This window comes from Octopus sinensis, linkage group LG6, assembly GCF_006345805.1.
Source record: "Octopus sinensis linkage group LG6, ASM634580v1, whole genome shotgun sequence".
NCBI classification, from domain to species: Eukaryota; Metazoa; Mollusca; class Cephalopoda; order Octopoda; family Octopodidae; genus Octopus; species Octopus sinensis.
This window is the reverse complement of record NC_043002.1, coordinates 4,896,793-4,911,892: the sequence shown is the minus strand read 5'-3', so window position 1 is coordinate 4,911,892 and position 15,100 is coordinate 4,896,793. Positions and strand designations below refer to the sequence as shown.

The window sequence follows — 15,100 nt, the reverse complement described above, 5'->3', positions numbered from 1 at the left end:
TCAGTCATTTGACTGTGGCAATGCTGGAGCACCACCTTGAAGGGTTTTAGTGTAACAAATCGATCCCAGGACTTATTTTTTAAAGCCTAGTGCTAATTCTATCGGTCTCTTTTGCTGAACCGCTAAGTTACAGGGACATAAACACACCAGCACTGGTCATCAAGTGGTGATAGGGAGGCAAAACACAGACACAAAGACACAAAAGATTTGAAGACAAGATCTCAGAGCTGGAAGTCTAAAACTTTAGCGATGACCACAAACATTTGAGAAAGCTCTACTACAAAAAATAGCAGAGGTCCTTGGAATTAATTCTTCCCAGCTGTTCATTCCTATGTTACAAATAAGAGAAGAAAAGGTTTATACAGCTGTGGACAATTGCTATCATCGCCATTGCCATTGTCATCATCATCATAATTTTATATCTGCTTCCCATCTTAGTGTGTGCTGGACTGACCATCACAGTCTAAATCACTTCTTATTTGGTGCTATTTCCTGCCTAGATGGGTCAAGAACCACATCTTGCTCAGACATTCTATTTTGTTTTGTATCATTTCGATGGCTGCATGTCCTTTCTAATTCTAAACACTTTACAGAGTAAACTGGATGCATATTATTATGGCAAAAACATGAGAGATGTTGTTCTGTCTTTGGTATGATTAAAATAATCTTCTTGGCTTCAAGTTGTCTGCATTTCTTTACTAATCACTCTACAGAGGGTATTGGGTGCATTTTATTGTGGCACCAGCATTAGTGGGGGTGCTATGTCCCTTGCAAAACTAAAGAGTCATCATTATTCTATGCTGCCTCTATTCATTCGAGACAAGACAAGCAAGGTCAGAGAGAGGGGAAGAAAGAGAGGGAAAGAGAGAGGGAGAAAGAGAGAGGGGAGGGAGAGAGAGCATAATGGAATAAACCAAATAATGGAGGGGTATAGTGGTAGAGATAGAAAACTAGTAAAAAAGGAGAAATAAATGTCATGAACTAGGGAGAGAGAGAGAGAGAGAGGGGGGGAAGAGAGCAATGATAGTCATGTATTGTTTATTATTGGTAATGTAGTTTGCTGGTAAATAATAAAAAATAAACAAAAAATAGGAAGATCTCCACCACTTTTTGAAAAGTGTTTAAGCATTATTAATCTGTGCTCGTGATAATGCGTGAGTAAACCCGTTTTAGTTAAAGAAAATATTTGTTGATTCATCAACATGACTAATGAAAAAATACAAACATATCTTCAATAAAATCAAGTTTATCTGATAAAAAAAAACAAAACTGCACAGATATTAAAAATAGCCGTTTGAGACACTTTGGAGGCTTCTAAATCAGTAGCATTGCTGAGCAGATTATTTTGTTATCAGGCATTCTTGACACCGTTCTTTGTTTTATTTTGTACATGTGATAATGTTTCCTGTTACCTTATTTGTCAAGTGTTATTATGGATTATTTGACAACTTAACACACAAAACATGTCATGTCTTGTTCTGTTTCTTTTGTGTGTTATATAAGGGGGACAATCCTTTGACTTTTTTTTTTTAACCAAGCAATTTTGTTTTTACGGAGATGTACTTGCATAGCGAGTGACTTGATCTGAGATTGTGTGCTGGAACGAAAACAATTGCAGCGTGGAAGGTGTTTGTAAGCCATTTAAGAAACACACAAAAACCGTTAGATTCACTTCAACATCATCATCATCATCATCATCATCGTTTAACGTCCGTTTTCTGCGCTAGCACGGGTTGGACGGTTCGACCGGGGTCTGGGAAGCCAGGGACTGCACCAGGCTCCAGTCTGATCTGGCAGAGTTTCTACAGCTGGATGCCCTTCGTAACGCCAACTACTCCAGGAGTGTAGTGGGTGCTTTTTACGTGCCACCTGCACAGGTGCCAGGGGGGGTCAACATTTAAATTTAATTTGTCAAAATATTTTCGTCGCTTTGAGACCGCGACCTGTTCATTGAACAGGTCGCGGTCTCAAAGCGATGAAAACATTTTGACAAATTAAATTTAAATGTTGAAGTGAATCTAACGGTTTTTGTGTGTTTCTTAAATGGCTTACAAACACCTTCCACACTGCAATAATTTTGTTTTTAATAAGCTTTAATTTCATACACTAGCCCAATTTCATGAATGTGTTTGGACAGCGTGGTAGTCATACTTCAGTCCATATTACTCAATGTGTTTATCCTCTCTTTTTTTTTTGTATATATAAAAAAAAAACCCCAAACAAACAGCATGATGTGACTTGATGAAAATTGTACTTAAGATACCCGTACCGGTGGCACGTTAAAAGTACCGTCCGAACGTGGCTGATGCCAGTGCTGCCTGACTGGCGTCCGTGCTGGTGACACATAAAAAGCACCAACAGATCGTGACCGTTTGACAGCCTCCCCTGGCACCTGTGCCGGTAGCACGTAAAAAACAACACATTACACTCACGGAGTGGTTGGCATTAGGAAGGAAGGGCATCCAGCTGTAGAAACACTGCCAGATGAGATTGGGGCCTGGTGCAGCCTGGTGGCTTCCCAGACCCGGGTCGAACCGTCCAACCCATGCTAGCATTGAAAACAGACATTAAACAATGATGATGATGATAGTTGTTATTTCTATCAGGGCAAGCATTCCAAACAGAGAATCCTTTACTGGCACAACTAAGGAAGAGTATATTCAATTTCTTACTTAATTAGTCCCAGTACATGACTAGACTTTAATTCATTTATAGCAATCAAAGAGCAAACTTTCACTTTGGCTACATTGTATTTTAATTCTAAAGGTGTGGGAATAAAACTCAACACCGTGAGATACTTAATCTGAGAATGTTTAAAACTCTACACAATTTAATCTTCACAACATAATTTCAGCATTTCAACAAGAACTGAAGCAATAATGCACTTAACCATTTGGAGATGAAGTCTACTTTGGCTTCTGTAATTAAAGATGATAGAACCAATTTTTATATGATAAGATAATATCAATTTATTCTCATAAAAGAATATGTTATCTTATAAAAAGAATGAGATAATATCATTTTATCATGTAAGTAAACAAACTTCTGAATCATTTCGTATATTCTTTTACTTGTTTCAGTCATTTGACTGCGGCCATGCTGGAACACCGCCTTTAGTCAAGCAGATCGACCCCAGAGCTTATTCTCTGTAAGCCTAGTACTTATTCTATCGGTCTCTTAAGCAGAACCGCTAAGTTACGGGGACGTAAACAAACCAGCATCGGTTGTCTAGCGATGTTGGGGGGACAAACACAGACACATAAGCATACACACACATATATACGACGGGCTTCTTTCAGTTTCCGTCTACCAAATCCACTCACAAGGCTTTGGTCTGTCCAAGGCTATAGTAGAAGACACTTGCCCAAGGTGCCACACAGTGAGACTGAACCCGGAACCATGTGGTTGGTAACCAAGCTACTTACCACAGAGCCACTCCTACGACTATGATTATAATTTCCAATAGAAGAGTTGAAATTTTCTCAAGGCATTGCGAATAAGTAGACTATCAGTGTTATAGAATGCTAGGTAGCAATGCGGGATGAACATTAAACAGCAGTAATAATAACAACAATAATAATCATCAAGAACTGAAATGTTATCCGAGAAATATTTAATTAAACCTAACTTTTCAAGTAAAATACTCCATTCCAATAATGTTAAGAGAAGAGAGGAATGTGTGTGTATGTGTGTGTGTGTGTGTAAACAGAGAAATTATTCAAGGATGCAATCTGCATGAAAAATAAGTCAAGTTAGTGCCATCATACATAAAGTACCAAAGAACTAGAATCATCATCATCATCATCATCATCGTTTAGCGTCCGTTTTCCATGCTAGCATGGGTTGGACGGTTCAACTGGGGTCTGTGAAGCCGGAAGGCTTCATCAGGCCTAGTCAGATCTGGCAGTGTTTCTACAGCTGGATGCCCTTCTTAACGCCAACCACTCCGTGAGTGTAGTGGGTGCTTTTTACTTGTCACCCGCACAGGTGCCAGACATATATTACAATATATTACAAATTATTATTACATATATGGCAAAAAGAAAACATCGGCTCATTCATCATCATCATCATCATCATCAGTTAGCATCTGCTTTCCATGCTGGCATGGGTTAGATGGGCTGACTGGAAATGGTAAGCTGATTCTGACAAATATTAATTTACTTTGATATCAGTAAGTATTTGGGCGTGGCCGTTGCCAGTACCACCAAACTGGCCCTTGTGCCGGTGGCACGTAAAAGCACCCACTATACTCTCGGAGTGGTTGGCGTTAGGAAAGGCATCCAGCTGTAGAAACTCTGCCAGATCAAGACTGGGACCTGGTGCAGCCAGACCTCAGTCAAAGCGTCCAACCCATGCTAGAATGGAAAGCGGACGTTAAATGATGATGATGATGATGATGAAAGTGGTGAGCTGGCAGAATTGTTAGTATTCCAGACAAGATGCTTAGAGGCGTTTCATCTGTCATTACGTTCTGAGTTCAAATTCTGCTTTGGTCAACTTTGCCATTCATCCTATCAGGGTTGATGACGTAAGTACCACTTGAAAGCTGAGGTAGATGTAATCGACTAGCCCCTGTCCCCAGAATTTCAGGTCTTGTGCTTTTAGTAGAAAGGATATTAGTGAGTATGTGTGACAACTCCAGACATGTTTCAGCCTTATCAGACCTCCTTTGCAAAGAGTAACTTTCTTTGTATTTACTAAATTGGTGATAAGGGAATCATTGTATTGTTTATTGTACAATAATGTATGACTTAGGCTAATTAACCTTACCTTAGCCATATTAATGAGCCAGTGAAGGCCTTAGACAAGGCTCCTTCCTCCTGAATAAATCATTAAAAAACAAAATCGATGATACAAAAACTGTGTTAGTTTAAAAAATGGTGACAGATTGGATGAGTCATTAGAGCATTGCAAAGAATACCTAGTGGTAATATATCCCTGTCATTCTATTTTGAGTTCAAAACACACACACACAAACACAGCTGTGTGTTGGCTGCGGAGTCATTCCGAAAAGCTCTACCTGCGACGATTTCATCTCAATCGAAGGAGAGGAGCTTTCTCCGTCCGGGTTGCGGATCCATGGAACAAGCTGCCAGACGAGATGGTGAAGATGCCGACGACCGCTTTGTTCAAAGCCTCCCTGGACCTGAAGTGGCCTGAACTCTTTACATGAACACCACCCTGTACTTAACTCCATGTCCCCCTACATGGCCTTGCTATTTGCTTTTGAGCCAAATTAACTAACTAACTAACAAACATATACACTTTGCAAAGGAGATCTGATAAGGCTAAAACATGTCTGGAGTTTTCACCCATACTTACCAATATCCTTTCTACTACTACTGCTACTGCTGCTGCTGCTGCTACTACTACTACTACTACTACTACTACTACTACTACACACTCTCAAACACATATACACTCTCACATACACACACTTATACACACTCACACTCACCACCACCACCAAAAACATCATCACCATCATTTTTATGTTCAATTTTCCATGCTCACATAGGTTGGACAGAAATTGTTAAAGGCAGATTTTCTTTGACTAGTTGTCCTTTCTGCCACTAACCCTCGCCTGTTTCTATATAAGGTAATATCCCCCCCCCTCCATGGCCAGATGCATTTTCACAAAAGACTGGCAACAAAGGACACTGCCTGATGTGATATCAAGACAAGGAGGTACCAACTCACATACACAAACACACACATATATATACGTATTTCTTTATTACCCACAAGGGGCTAAACAGAGAGGGGACAAACAAGGACAGACATAGGTATTAAGTCAATCACATCGACCCCAGTGTGTAACTGGTACTTAATTTATCGACCCCGAAAGGATGAAAGGCAAAGTCAACCTCGGTGGAATTTGAACTCAGAACGTAGCGGCAGACAAAATACCACTAGGCATTTCACCCGGATTGCAAACGATTCTGCTAGCTCACTCATGTATATACACATATATATATTCATGACAAGCATCTTTCAGTTTTTGCCTGCCAAATCCCCTCACAAAGGTTTGGTTTGCATTGGGGGTGCTGTAGTAGATATTTGCCTTAGGAGTCACACAATTGGATTAAACCCATAATTAAGTGGTTGGAAAACAAGCTTTTTAATGGCCATGTCTGAAAGAAAAGAAAGACAAGATGGATGGTCATGACTGGAACATTTCTGATCGTTGGTGTTCTCAATCAGAGACAATGTGAGGCTAAAGAACAACGAAAACAGCAAATGGTCCTCAGATTAAAAACCAATGTTCTAGTTAAGTATTACACCAAAATTCATTGTTTGCTTTTCAAATGAAAAATAAATAAATCTGATTCATTCAGTAACAGAAGTGTTTTGGTTAAAAAGGAGGACTACAGTGTATAATAGTTAATGACTTTGTAGCGTACACTTGAGTGAAATTCCTCTCCTCTCTATTATTATTTTTTCTTGAAGCACTCCGTCGGTTACGACGACGAGGGTTCCGGTTGATCCGAATCAACGGAACAGCCTGCTCGTGAAATTAACATGTAAGGGGCTGAGCACTCCACAGACACGTGTACCCTTAATGTAGTTCTTGGGGATATTCAGCAAGACACAGAGAGTGACAAGGCCGGCCCTTTGAAATACAGGTACAACAGAAACAGGAAGTAAGAGTGAGAGAAAGTTGTGGTGAAAGAGTACAGCAGGGATCACCACCATCCCCTGCTGGAGCCTCATGGAGCTTTAGGTGTTTTCGCTCAATAAACACTCACAACGCCCGGTCTGGGAATCGAAACCGCGATCCTATGACCGCGAGTCCGCTGCCCTAACCACTGGGCCATTGCGCCTCCACTCTCTATTATATATACATACATAAGAACGTAGCAGATAACAGCTAGACTGACAGGATCCAAAAGGTTTGAGGACCTTGTCTTACTCCAGTGTTATAGTTTTGGAATGATTTCTACGGCTGGATGCCTTCCTAATGCTAGCCATTTATGAGTGGACTGGGTGCTTATTTTTTTCTCCCATGGCATCAGCTCTAATGAGGTTGCCTTGTAATTTTGCAAGACAGAAGAGTTAAGTTGATTACATCACCCCCAGTGTTCAACTGGTGCTTCTTTTATTAACCCCAAAAGGATGAAAGGCAAAGTCCACCTTGGCAGAATTTGAACTCAGAATGTAAAGATGGACAAAATGCCGCTATTTTGCCCAGCTTGCTAAGGATTGTGCCAGAGGGTGGGATTTTTGAGAGGGTGGGAGACAAGGTAGTTATTTTTAGAAAGGTGTTGAAGCTTCAGGAACTCATTAACTGAGATGGAGGATCAGAGATGAGATGATCTTGTTAACCCTTTAGCACTTAAACTGGCCATATCCAGCCAAAATATTCTACATTGTTTTCAGTTCAAACTGGCCACACTTGGCCTCTCATGCATACCCAAAAATACCATTCTGAAAATAAACAATCACATCATTGAAATCTTGAGGCTACAAATTAAAAGATGGAAAACTGGCAGAATCCTTAGCAAGCTGGGCAAAATAGTGGCATTTTGTCCATCTTTACATTCTGAGTTCAAATTCTGCCAACGTGGACTTTGCTTTTCATCCTTTTGGGGTTGATAAAATAAACACCAGCTGAACACTAGGGATGATGTAATCAACTTAACCCCTTCCTAAAATTGCTGACCTTGTGCTAAAAATCGAAACCGTTATTATTATTGTTAAAGCAATGAGCTGGCAGAATCATTAGCACACTGGGCAAAATGCTTAGTGGCATTTCATCCATCTTTATGCTCTGAGTTCAAATTCCACCAAAGTCAACTTTGCTTTTCATCATTTCGAGGGCGATAAAATAAGTACCAGTTGAGCACTGCGGTCGATGTAATTGACTTAGCCCTTCCCCTGAAATTGCTGGCGTTGTGCTAAAATTTGAAACCATTATTTCAAAACTATGTGAATAGGTACGCATCACATTTGACAGTAATCTAGATGGTTAAGCAAAGTGTTGAGCAGAATAATTATGATGTGAGGAACAGGAATTCATAGACGAATGGAGGAAGGCTGGAGTAGGGTTCAAACAGAGGTATATACCAAAATGACACATTGACAGACTATATGCTCATGGTAATATGTCCAAGAGATGTACAGAAAAGGGTAAGAAAGTCAGTTATAAGAATGATTCTTATCAAGTGGTTATAGACGTAGCAAACCAGATAAATACAGGTACGTTTGAGGGGTACATTTACATGGAAAACAAAATACAGAATACATAATAAAAATGAAACAAAGGAATTATGTAAAGTCGATCTTGACAGCTGTTTCAGAACTGCCATAACTTATACAATAACTACATTCATATGGAATATGTCCATGATGTCACAGATGTGTATCACACGATAAGTTCCAATGAAAGTGTTAAGAAGTTAGGTGAACTTCTCCAAGTGAAAGATGGCATTTATCATCTTTCGCTTGAGAAATGCAGAATTGTCATATTTTCATAATTTATTTTCCTCATTAGTCTGTACAATTTGAGATCGCATGCAGTTTAACAATTACATGTTCATAGGTGAGCCAACGAGGGAGACTTCATCTAGTTACTCAATCCGACAGAAATATCAGCCAAATTTCAAATCACATCCTACAATTTTAAAAAGATAATGGAAGGATCATAGCCAAAACAGGTTTAGTTTGCGTAATATTGGCTAATATGAGTTACACTACAACAATCTGTACATATGAATAGGCAAGACAGCAAGTAAGCCTCTACATGGTTTCTTGATATGCTAGAAAGAGCAGCCAAATTACCCTTAAACCAAACCTTTAAAAGATGACAGGAAGGTCACAGCTGTTATGTCTCTGAATAGGCAGGACAGCAAGAAAGATTCTACATGGTTTTTTCTTACGCTAGAAATAGCAGCCAAATTACCCTTAAACCAAACCTTTAAAAGATGACAGGATGGATACAGCAGTAATGTCTTTGAATGGGCAAGACAGCAAAAAAGCCTCTACATGGTTTCTTGATATGCTAGAAATAGCAGCCAAATTACCCATAAACCACACCTTTAAAAGATGACAGGATGGTCACAGCTGTAATGTCTTTGAATAGGCAAGACAGCATGTATGCCTCTGCAAGGTTCCTTTATGAACTAGAAATAGCAGCCAAATTTCCCTTGAACCAAACCTTTAAAGATAACAGGATGGTCACAGATGCAATATCTATGAATAGGCAAGACAGCAAATAAGCCTCTACATGGTTTCTTGATATGTTAGAAATAGCAGCCAAATTACCCTTAAACCAAACCTTTAAAAGATGACAGAATGGTCACAGCTGTAATGTCTCTCAATAGGCAAGACAGCAAGAAAGCCTCTACATGGTTTTTTCTTATGCTAGAAAAAGCAGCCAAATAACCCTTAAATCGAACCTTTAACAAATGACAGGATGGTCACAGCAGTAATGTCTTTGAATGGGCAAGACAGCAAATAAGCCTCTACATGGTTTCTTGATATGCTAGAAATAGCAGCCAAATTACACATAAACCACACCTTTAAAAGATGACAGGATGGTCACAGCTGTAATGTCTTTGAATAGGCATGACAGCATGTATGCCTCTGCAAGGTTCCTTTATGAACTAGAAATAGCAGCTAAATTTCCCTCAAACTAAACCTTTAAAGATAACAGGATGGTCACAGATGCAATGTCTATGAATAGGCAAGACAGCAAGTAAGCCTCTACCTGGTTTCTTGTTATGCTAGAAATAGCAGCCAAATTATCCTTAAACCAAATCTTCAAAAGATGACAGGATGGACACAGATGCAATGTCTTTGAATAGGAAAGACAGCAACTAAGCCTCAACATGGTTTCTTGATATGCTAGAAATAGCAGTCAAATTACCCTTAAACCAATCCTCTAAAAGATGACAGGATGGTCACAGCTGCAATGTATTTGAATAGGCATGACATCAAGTAAACCTCTACATGGTTCCTTGATATGCTAGAAAGAGCAGCCAAATTACCCTTAAACCACACCTTTAAAAGATAACAGGATGGTGACAGCTGTAATGTCTCTGAATTAGCAAGACAGCAAATAAGCCTCTACATGGTTTCTTTATATGCTAGAAATAGCAGCCAAATTTCCCTTAAACCAAACCTTTAAAGATAACAGGATGGTCACAGATGCAATGTCTATGAATAGGCAAGACAGCAAGTAAGCCTCTACATGGTTTCTTGACATGTTAGAAATAGCAGCCAAATAACCCTTAAACCAAACCTTTAAAAGATGACAGGATGGTCACATAAGTAATGTCTTTGAATAGGCAAGACACAAGTAAGCCTCTACATGATTTCTTGACATGCTAGAAATAGCAGCCAAATTTATCTTAAACCACACCTTAAAAAGATGACAGGATGGTCACATCTGTAATGTCTTTGAATAGGCAAGACAGCAAGTAAGCCTCTACATGGTTTCTTGACATGCTAGAAATAGCAGCTAAATTTATCTTAAACCAAACCTTTCAAAGATGACAGGATGGTCACATCTGTAATGTCTTTAAATAGGCAAGACAGCAAGTAAGCTTCTACATGGTTTCTGTATATGCTAGAAATAGCAGCTAAATTTCCATTAAAGCACACCTTAAAAAGATGACAGGATGGTCACATCTGTAATGTCTTTAAATAGGCAAGACAGCAAGTAAGCCTCTACATGGTTTATTCACATGCTAGAAATAGCAACTAAATTTTCATTAAACCACACCTTTAAAAGATGACAGGATGGTCACAACACAAATGTCATTGAATGGGCAAGACAGCAAGTAAGCCTCTACATGGTTTCTGTATATGCTAGAAACAGCAGCTAAATTTCCATTAAACCACACCTTTAAAAGATGACAGGATGGTCACAGATGTAATGTCTTTGAATGGGCAAGACAGCAAGTAAGCCTCTACATGGTTTATTCACATGCTAGAAATAGCAGCTAAATTTCCATTAAACCACACCTTTAAAAGATGAGAGGATGGTCACAACAGTAATGTCTTTGAATAGGCAAGACAGCAAGAAAGCCTCAACATGGTTTCTCGATATGCTAGAAAGAGCAGCCAAATTAACCTTAAACCAAACCTTTAAAAGATGAATGGATGGGCAAAGCTGTAATGTCTTTGAATAGACAGTAAGTGAGCCTCTACATGGTTTCTTGATATGCTAGAAATAGCAGCTAAATTTCTATTAAACCACACCTTAAAAAGATGACAGGATGGTCACAACTGTAATGTCTTTGATTAGGCAAGACAACAAGTAAGCCTTTACATGGTTTCTGTATATGCTAGAAATAGCAGCTAAATTTCCATTAAAGCACACCTTTAAAAGATGACAAGATGGTCACAGATGTAATGTCTTTGAATAGGCAAGACAGCAAGTAAGCCTCTACATGGTTTCTTGATATGCTACATATAGCAGCTAAATTTCCATTAAACCACACATTTAAAGGATGACAGAATGGTCACAACTGTAATGTCTCTGAATAGGCAAGACAGCAAGTAAGCCTCTACATGGTTTATTCACATGCTAGAAAGAGCAGCCAAATTACCCTTAAACCAAACCATTAAACGATGACAGGATGGTCACAGATGTAATGTCTTTGAATAAGCAAGACACAAGTAAGCCTCTACATGGTTTCTTAAAATGCTAGAAATAGCAGCCAAATTTATCTTAAACCAAACATTTAAAAGATGACAGGATGGTCACAGATGTAATGTCTTTGAATAGGCAAGACAGCAAGTAAGCCTCTACATGGTTTCTTGACATGCTAGAAATAGCAGCCAAATTTTTCTCAAACCACACCTTAAAAAGATGACAGGATGGTCACAGATGTAATGTCTTTGAATAGGCAAGACAGCAAGTAAGCCTCTACATGGTTTCTGTATATGCTAGAAATAGCAGCTAAATTTCTATTAAAGCACACCTTTAAAAGATGACAAGATAGTCACAGAAGTAACGTCTTTGAATAGGCAAGACAGCAAGTAAGCCTCTACACGGTTTCTTGATATGCTAGAAAGAGCAGCGAAACTACCCTTAAACCAAACCTTTAAAAGAAGACAGGATGGTCACAGATGTAATGTCTTTGAATAGGCAAGACATAAGTAAGCCTCTACATGGTTTCTTTAAATGCTAGAAATAGTAGCCAAATTTATCTTAAACCAAACATTTAAAGGATGACAGGATGGTCACAGATGTAATGTCTTTGAATAGGCAAGACAGCAAGTAAGCCTCTACATGGTTTCTTGATATGCTAGAAATAGCAGCTAAATTTCCATTAAACCACACCTTTAAAATATGACAGGATGGTTACAACTGTAATGTCTTTGAATAGGCAAGTAAGCCTCTACATGGTTTATTCACATGCTAGAAATAGCAGCTAAATTTCTTGATATGCTAGAAAGAGCAGCCAAATTAACCTGAAACCAAACCTTTAAAAGATGACAAGATGGTCACAGATGTAATGTCTTTGAATAGGCAAGACACAAGTAAGCCTCTACATGGTTTCTTGACATGCTAGAAATAGCAGCCAAATTTATCTTAAACCAAACCTTTAAAAGATGTCAGGATGGTCACAGATGTAATGTCTTTGAATAGGCAAGACAGCAAGTAAGCCTCTACATGGTTTCTTGATATGCTAGAAATAGCAGCTAAATTTCCATTAAACCACACCTTTAAACGATGACAGGATGGTCACAGCTGCAATGTCTTTGACACAGAGATCAGCATTGATGAGAACTGAACTTAACCCTTTCGTTACCAAACCGCCCGAAAAAAATTTTGGTTAATGTGACCAAGCCGCCCAAAACCGCCCGAATTTACCTATTTATATTTAAATGAGAATATCAGAGCAAATCTTTTTAGTACATTCGTGAAAACACGTATTATACTTCTTAAAGAGTTCAACTACAGTTTTGTACAAAAATCGAAGTGTAATTTTAATTCCGTGAATTTTGGGAGATTTTTTTCCCAAATTTGTTCCTATTGTGTTTTCAAAATTTGTAATTCTGACAAAAAATGGATACGAATTTCATTATATCAAGCAGCGAGTCAGAATTTGAAGAATTTTCTACTGAAGACCTTCATAAATGTAACTCTATGACTGAAAAAAAAAAGCACGTGGTATTTGATAATGAATCTGATGTTTCATTTTCCGAAAGTGAAAACAGTAAATCTGAGACCTCCGACAGTGATAAAGAAAATGAATTGGCACCTGAATGGAGTGAAAATTCAAAAACTGTTTCTTTCGGTGATTTTTCTGAAGAAACTGGACCAAGCCACAGACTTTCCCAGAAGAGTAAAGCCTTAGACTATTTCTTTTTACTTTTTCGAATGAGCCTATTTGAAATCATTACGGTGGAAACGAACCGTTACGCTAAATGTAAACAAAACGAAAGAAAGTGGTTTCCCATAATCTTAAATGAAATTAAGACTATTTTGCCATAAATATTATTATGGGTATCAGAAAGTTACCCAGAATAACAAATTCTATCGTAAAATTTTGTTGTATACCCAATTGAATATTAGCTAATAACCCATTTTCTATAGCGATGTTTGAACAAAATTTTAATAATTTTATATTTTGTTGAATTTACCTGTATCTACCTGCAATTAGAGTCACTTTGTGACAAAAATTATAGTATAGAATTGGTTGAGAACATTTCATTAAATTATCTTCCAAAATTCACGTTAATATATTGATAAATAAAAAAGTTATAGTTGTTTAATGAAACCAGACTAAATTTATGATTACGTTAGAAATTAATTGAAACACATAAGGGGTGTATTTTGGTCAGAAATATAGTAACGAAAGGGTTAAGGTCAAACAACAATACATACAAGACATGCCAAAGACAGGAATTTTGTGGGGTCAATCATCCTGCTAGAAGGAACAACTAAATCTTCCTTAGATCTATCATCTTAAAATAAAAAAAGGCCAGATGGTCATGACTGGAATGCCTCTGATCACAAAGTCTGCTTTGCTCAGTGTTGACTGGAGGGGTTAAATAACAGCAGCATCAGAAAAAGATAGTTTCCAAAACAATCTGAGCTGGGACTCACCAAGGATCATACATCCATGTACTTTGTACTCGGCTACCTTCAAGTCCAGCCACATCATAAAATGAGACAAGATCCATGGTTGCACCTTCTGTACCATTGATGTGAAATTCTCCTTCATTCCCATGAGATCACCAGACATGATGTTTCTTGAGATTGCGTCAACCAACTAAAAGGTAAAAAAAAAAAGAACAAAAAATCTCTTACATTTATTTGCCACAAGGATTTGTGTGTGTGTGTATAAGGTTTAGCACAAGAATGTACGAGGGGCATTCAATAAGTAATGCCCCTGGCCCACTTGCAGTTGTTTGATCTAGGTGAAATTTTGCATGTGCAATTATTTATATCTCTATGGATTAAGTGGCAAATTACAGCTCTGAACTAATTGTGGTTTCTGATTTACAGGTGTTTGAACTGAGTCAAGTGTGAAATGGAGCCTGTTGAGTGTCGAGCAGTGATCCGTTTTTTGTATTTGAAAGGACGCACACCACGGGAGACTTTTGATGAAATGAATGTAACTTATGGTGATGATGCCCCATCATATGACCTTGTAAAACACTGGCATCGTGAATTCAAACATGGTTGGAACTCTGTGGAAACAGCTCCCAGATCTGGTCGCCCCTTATGCCATTGATGAGGCATCTGTCCGTCAAGTTGAGGCTGCCATTTTGGAAGATCGACGCATAACTATTCGCCAAATAGCCCATGAGGTCAAGATTAGTACCAGGTCTATGTAAACTATCATTCATGACCATTTGCATATGCAAAAGATGTCTGTCAGATGGATTCCCAGGTTGCTCACACCTTTCCAGAAGCAAGAACGCGTCGAGTGCTCGAGGATGAATTTGGAGATGTGCCAAGAAGACGAGTCAAAATTTTTTAAAAGACTGATTACACAGGATGAAACCTGGGTCCATCACTATGATCCAGAGACCAAAGCCCAGTCAATGCAGTGGAAGCACCGTGACTCACCTCCAGGACGGAGTAGTGATGACAGATTTCCTGGCAAAGGGTACCACAATTACAGGAGCCTAT

The 15,100-nt window shown here is 38.6% G+C and overlaps 1 protein-coding gene across 3 annotated transcripts in view; it reads right to left on the bottom strand.

Annotated features, from left to right (window-relative positions):
* The window catches only part of LOC115213480 (zinc finger protein MSN2), a 47,744-nt gene that overhangs the window by 17,080 nt on the left and 15,564 nt on the right, over positions 1 to 15,100 (bottom strand). For all 3 annotated transcript variants that reach the window (XM_036503601.1, XM_029782473.2, XM_029782472.2), the window contains exon 3: positions 14,069 to 14,234. In XM_036503601.1, coding sequence (XP_036359494.1) covers positions 14,069 to 14,207 — 139 coding nt within the window. In that variant the 5' untranslated portion in view covers positions 14,208 to 14,234. The remainder of the gene's footprint in view (positions 1 to 14,068; positions 14,235 to 15,100) is intronic.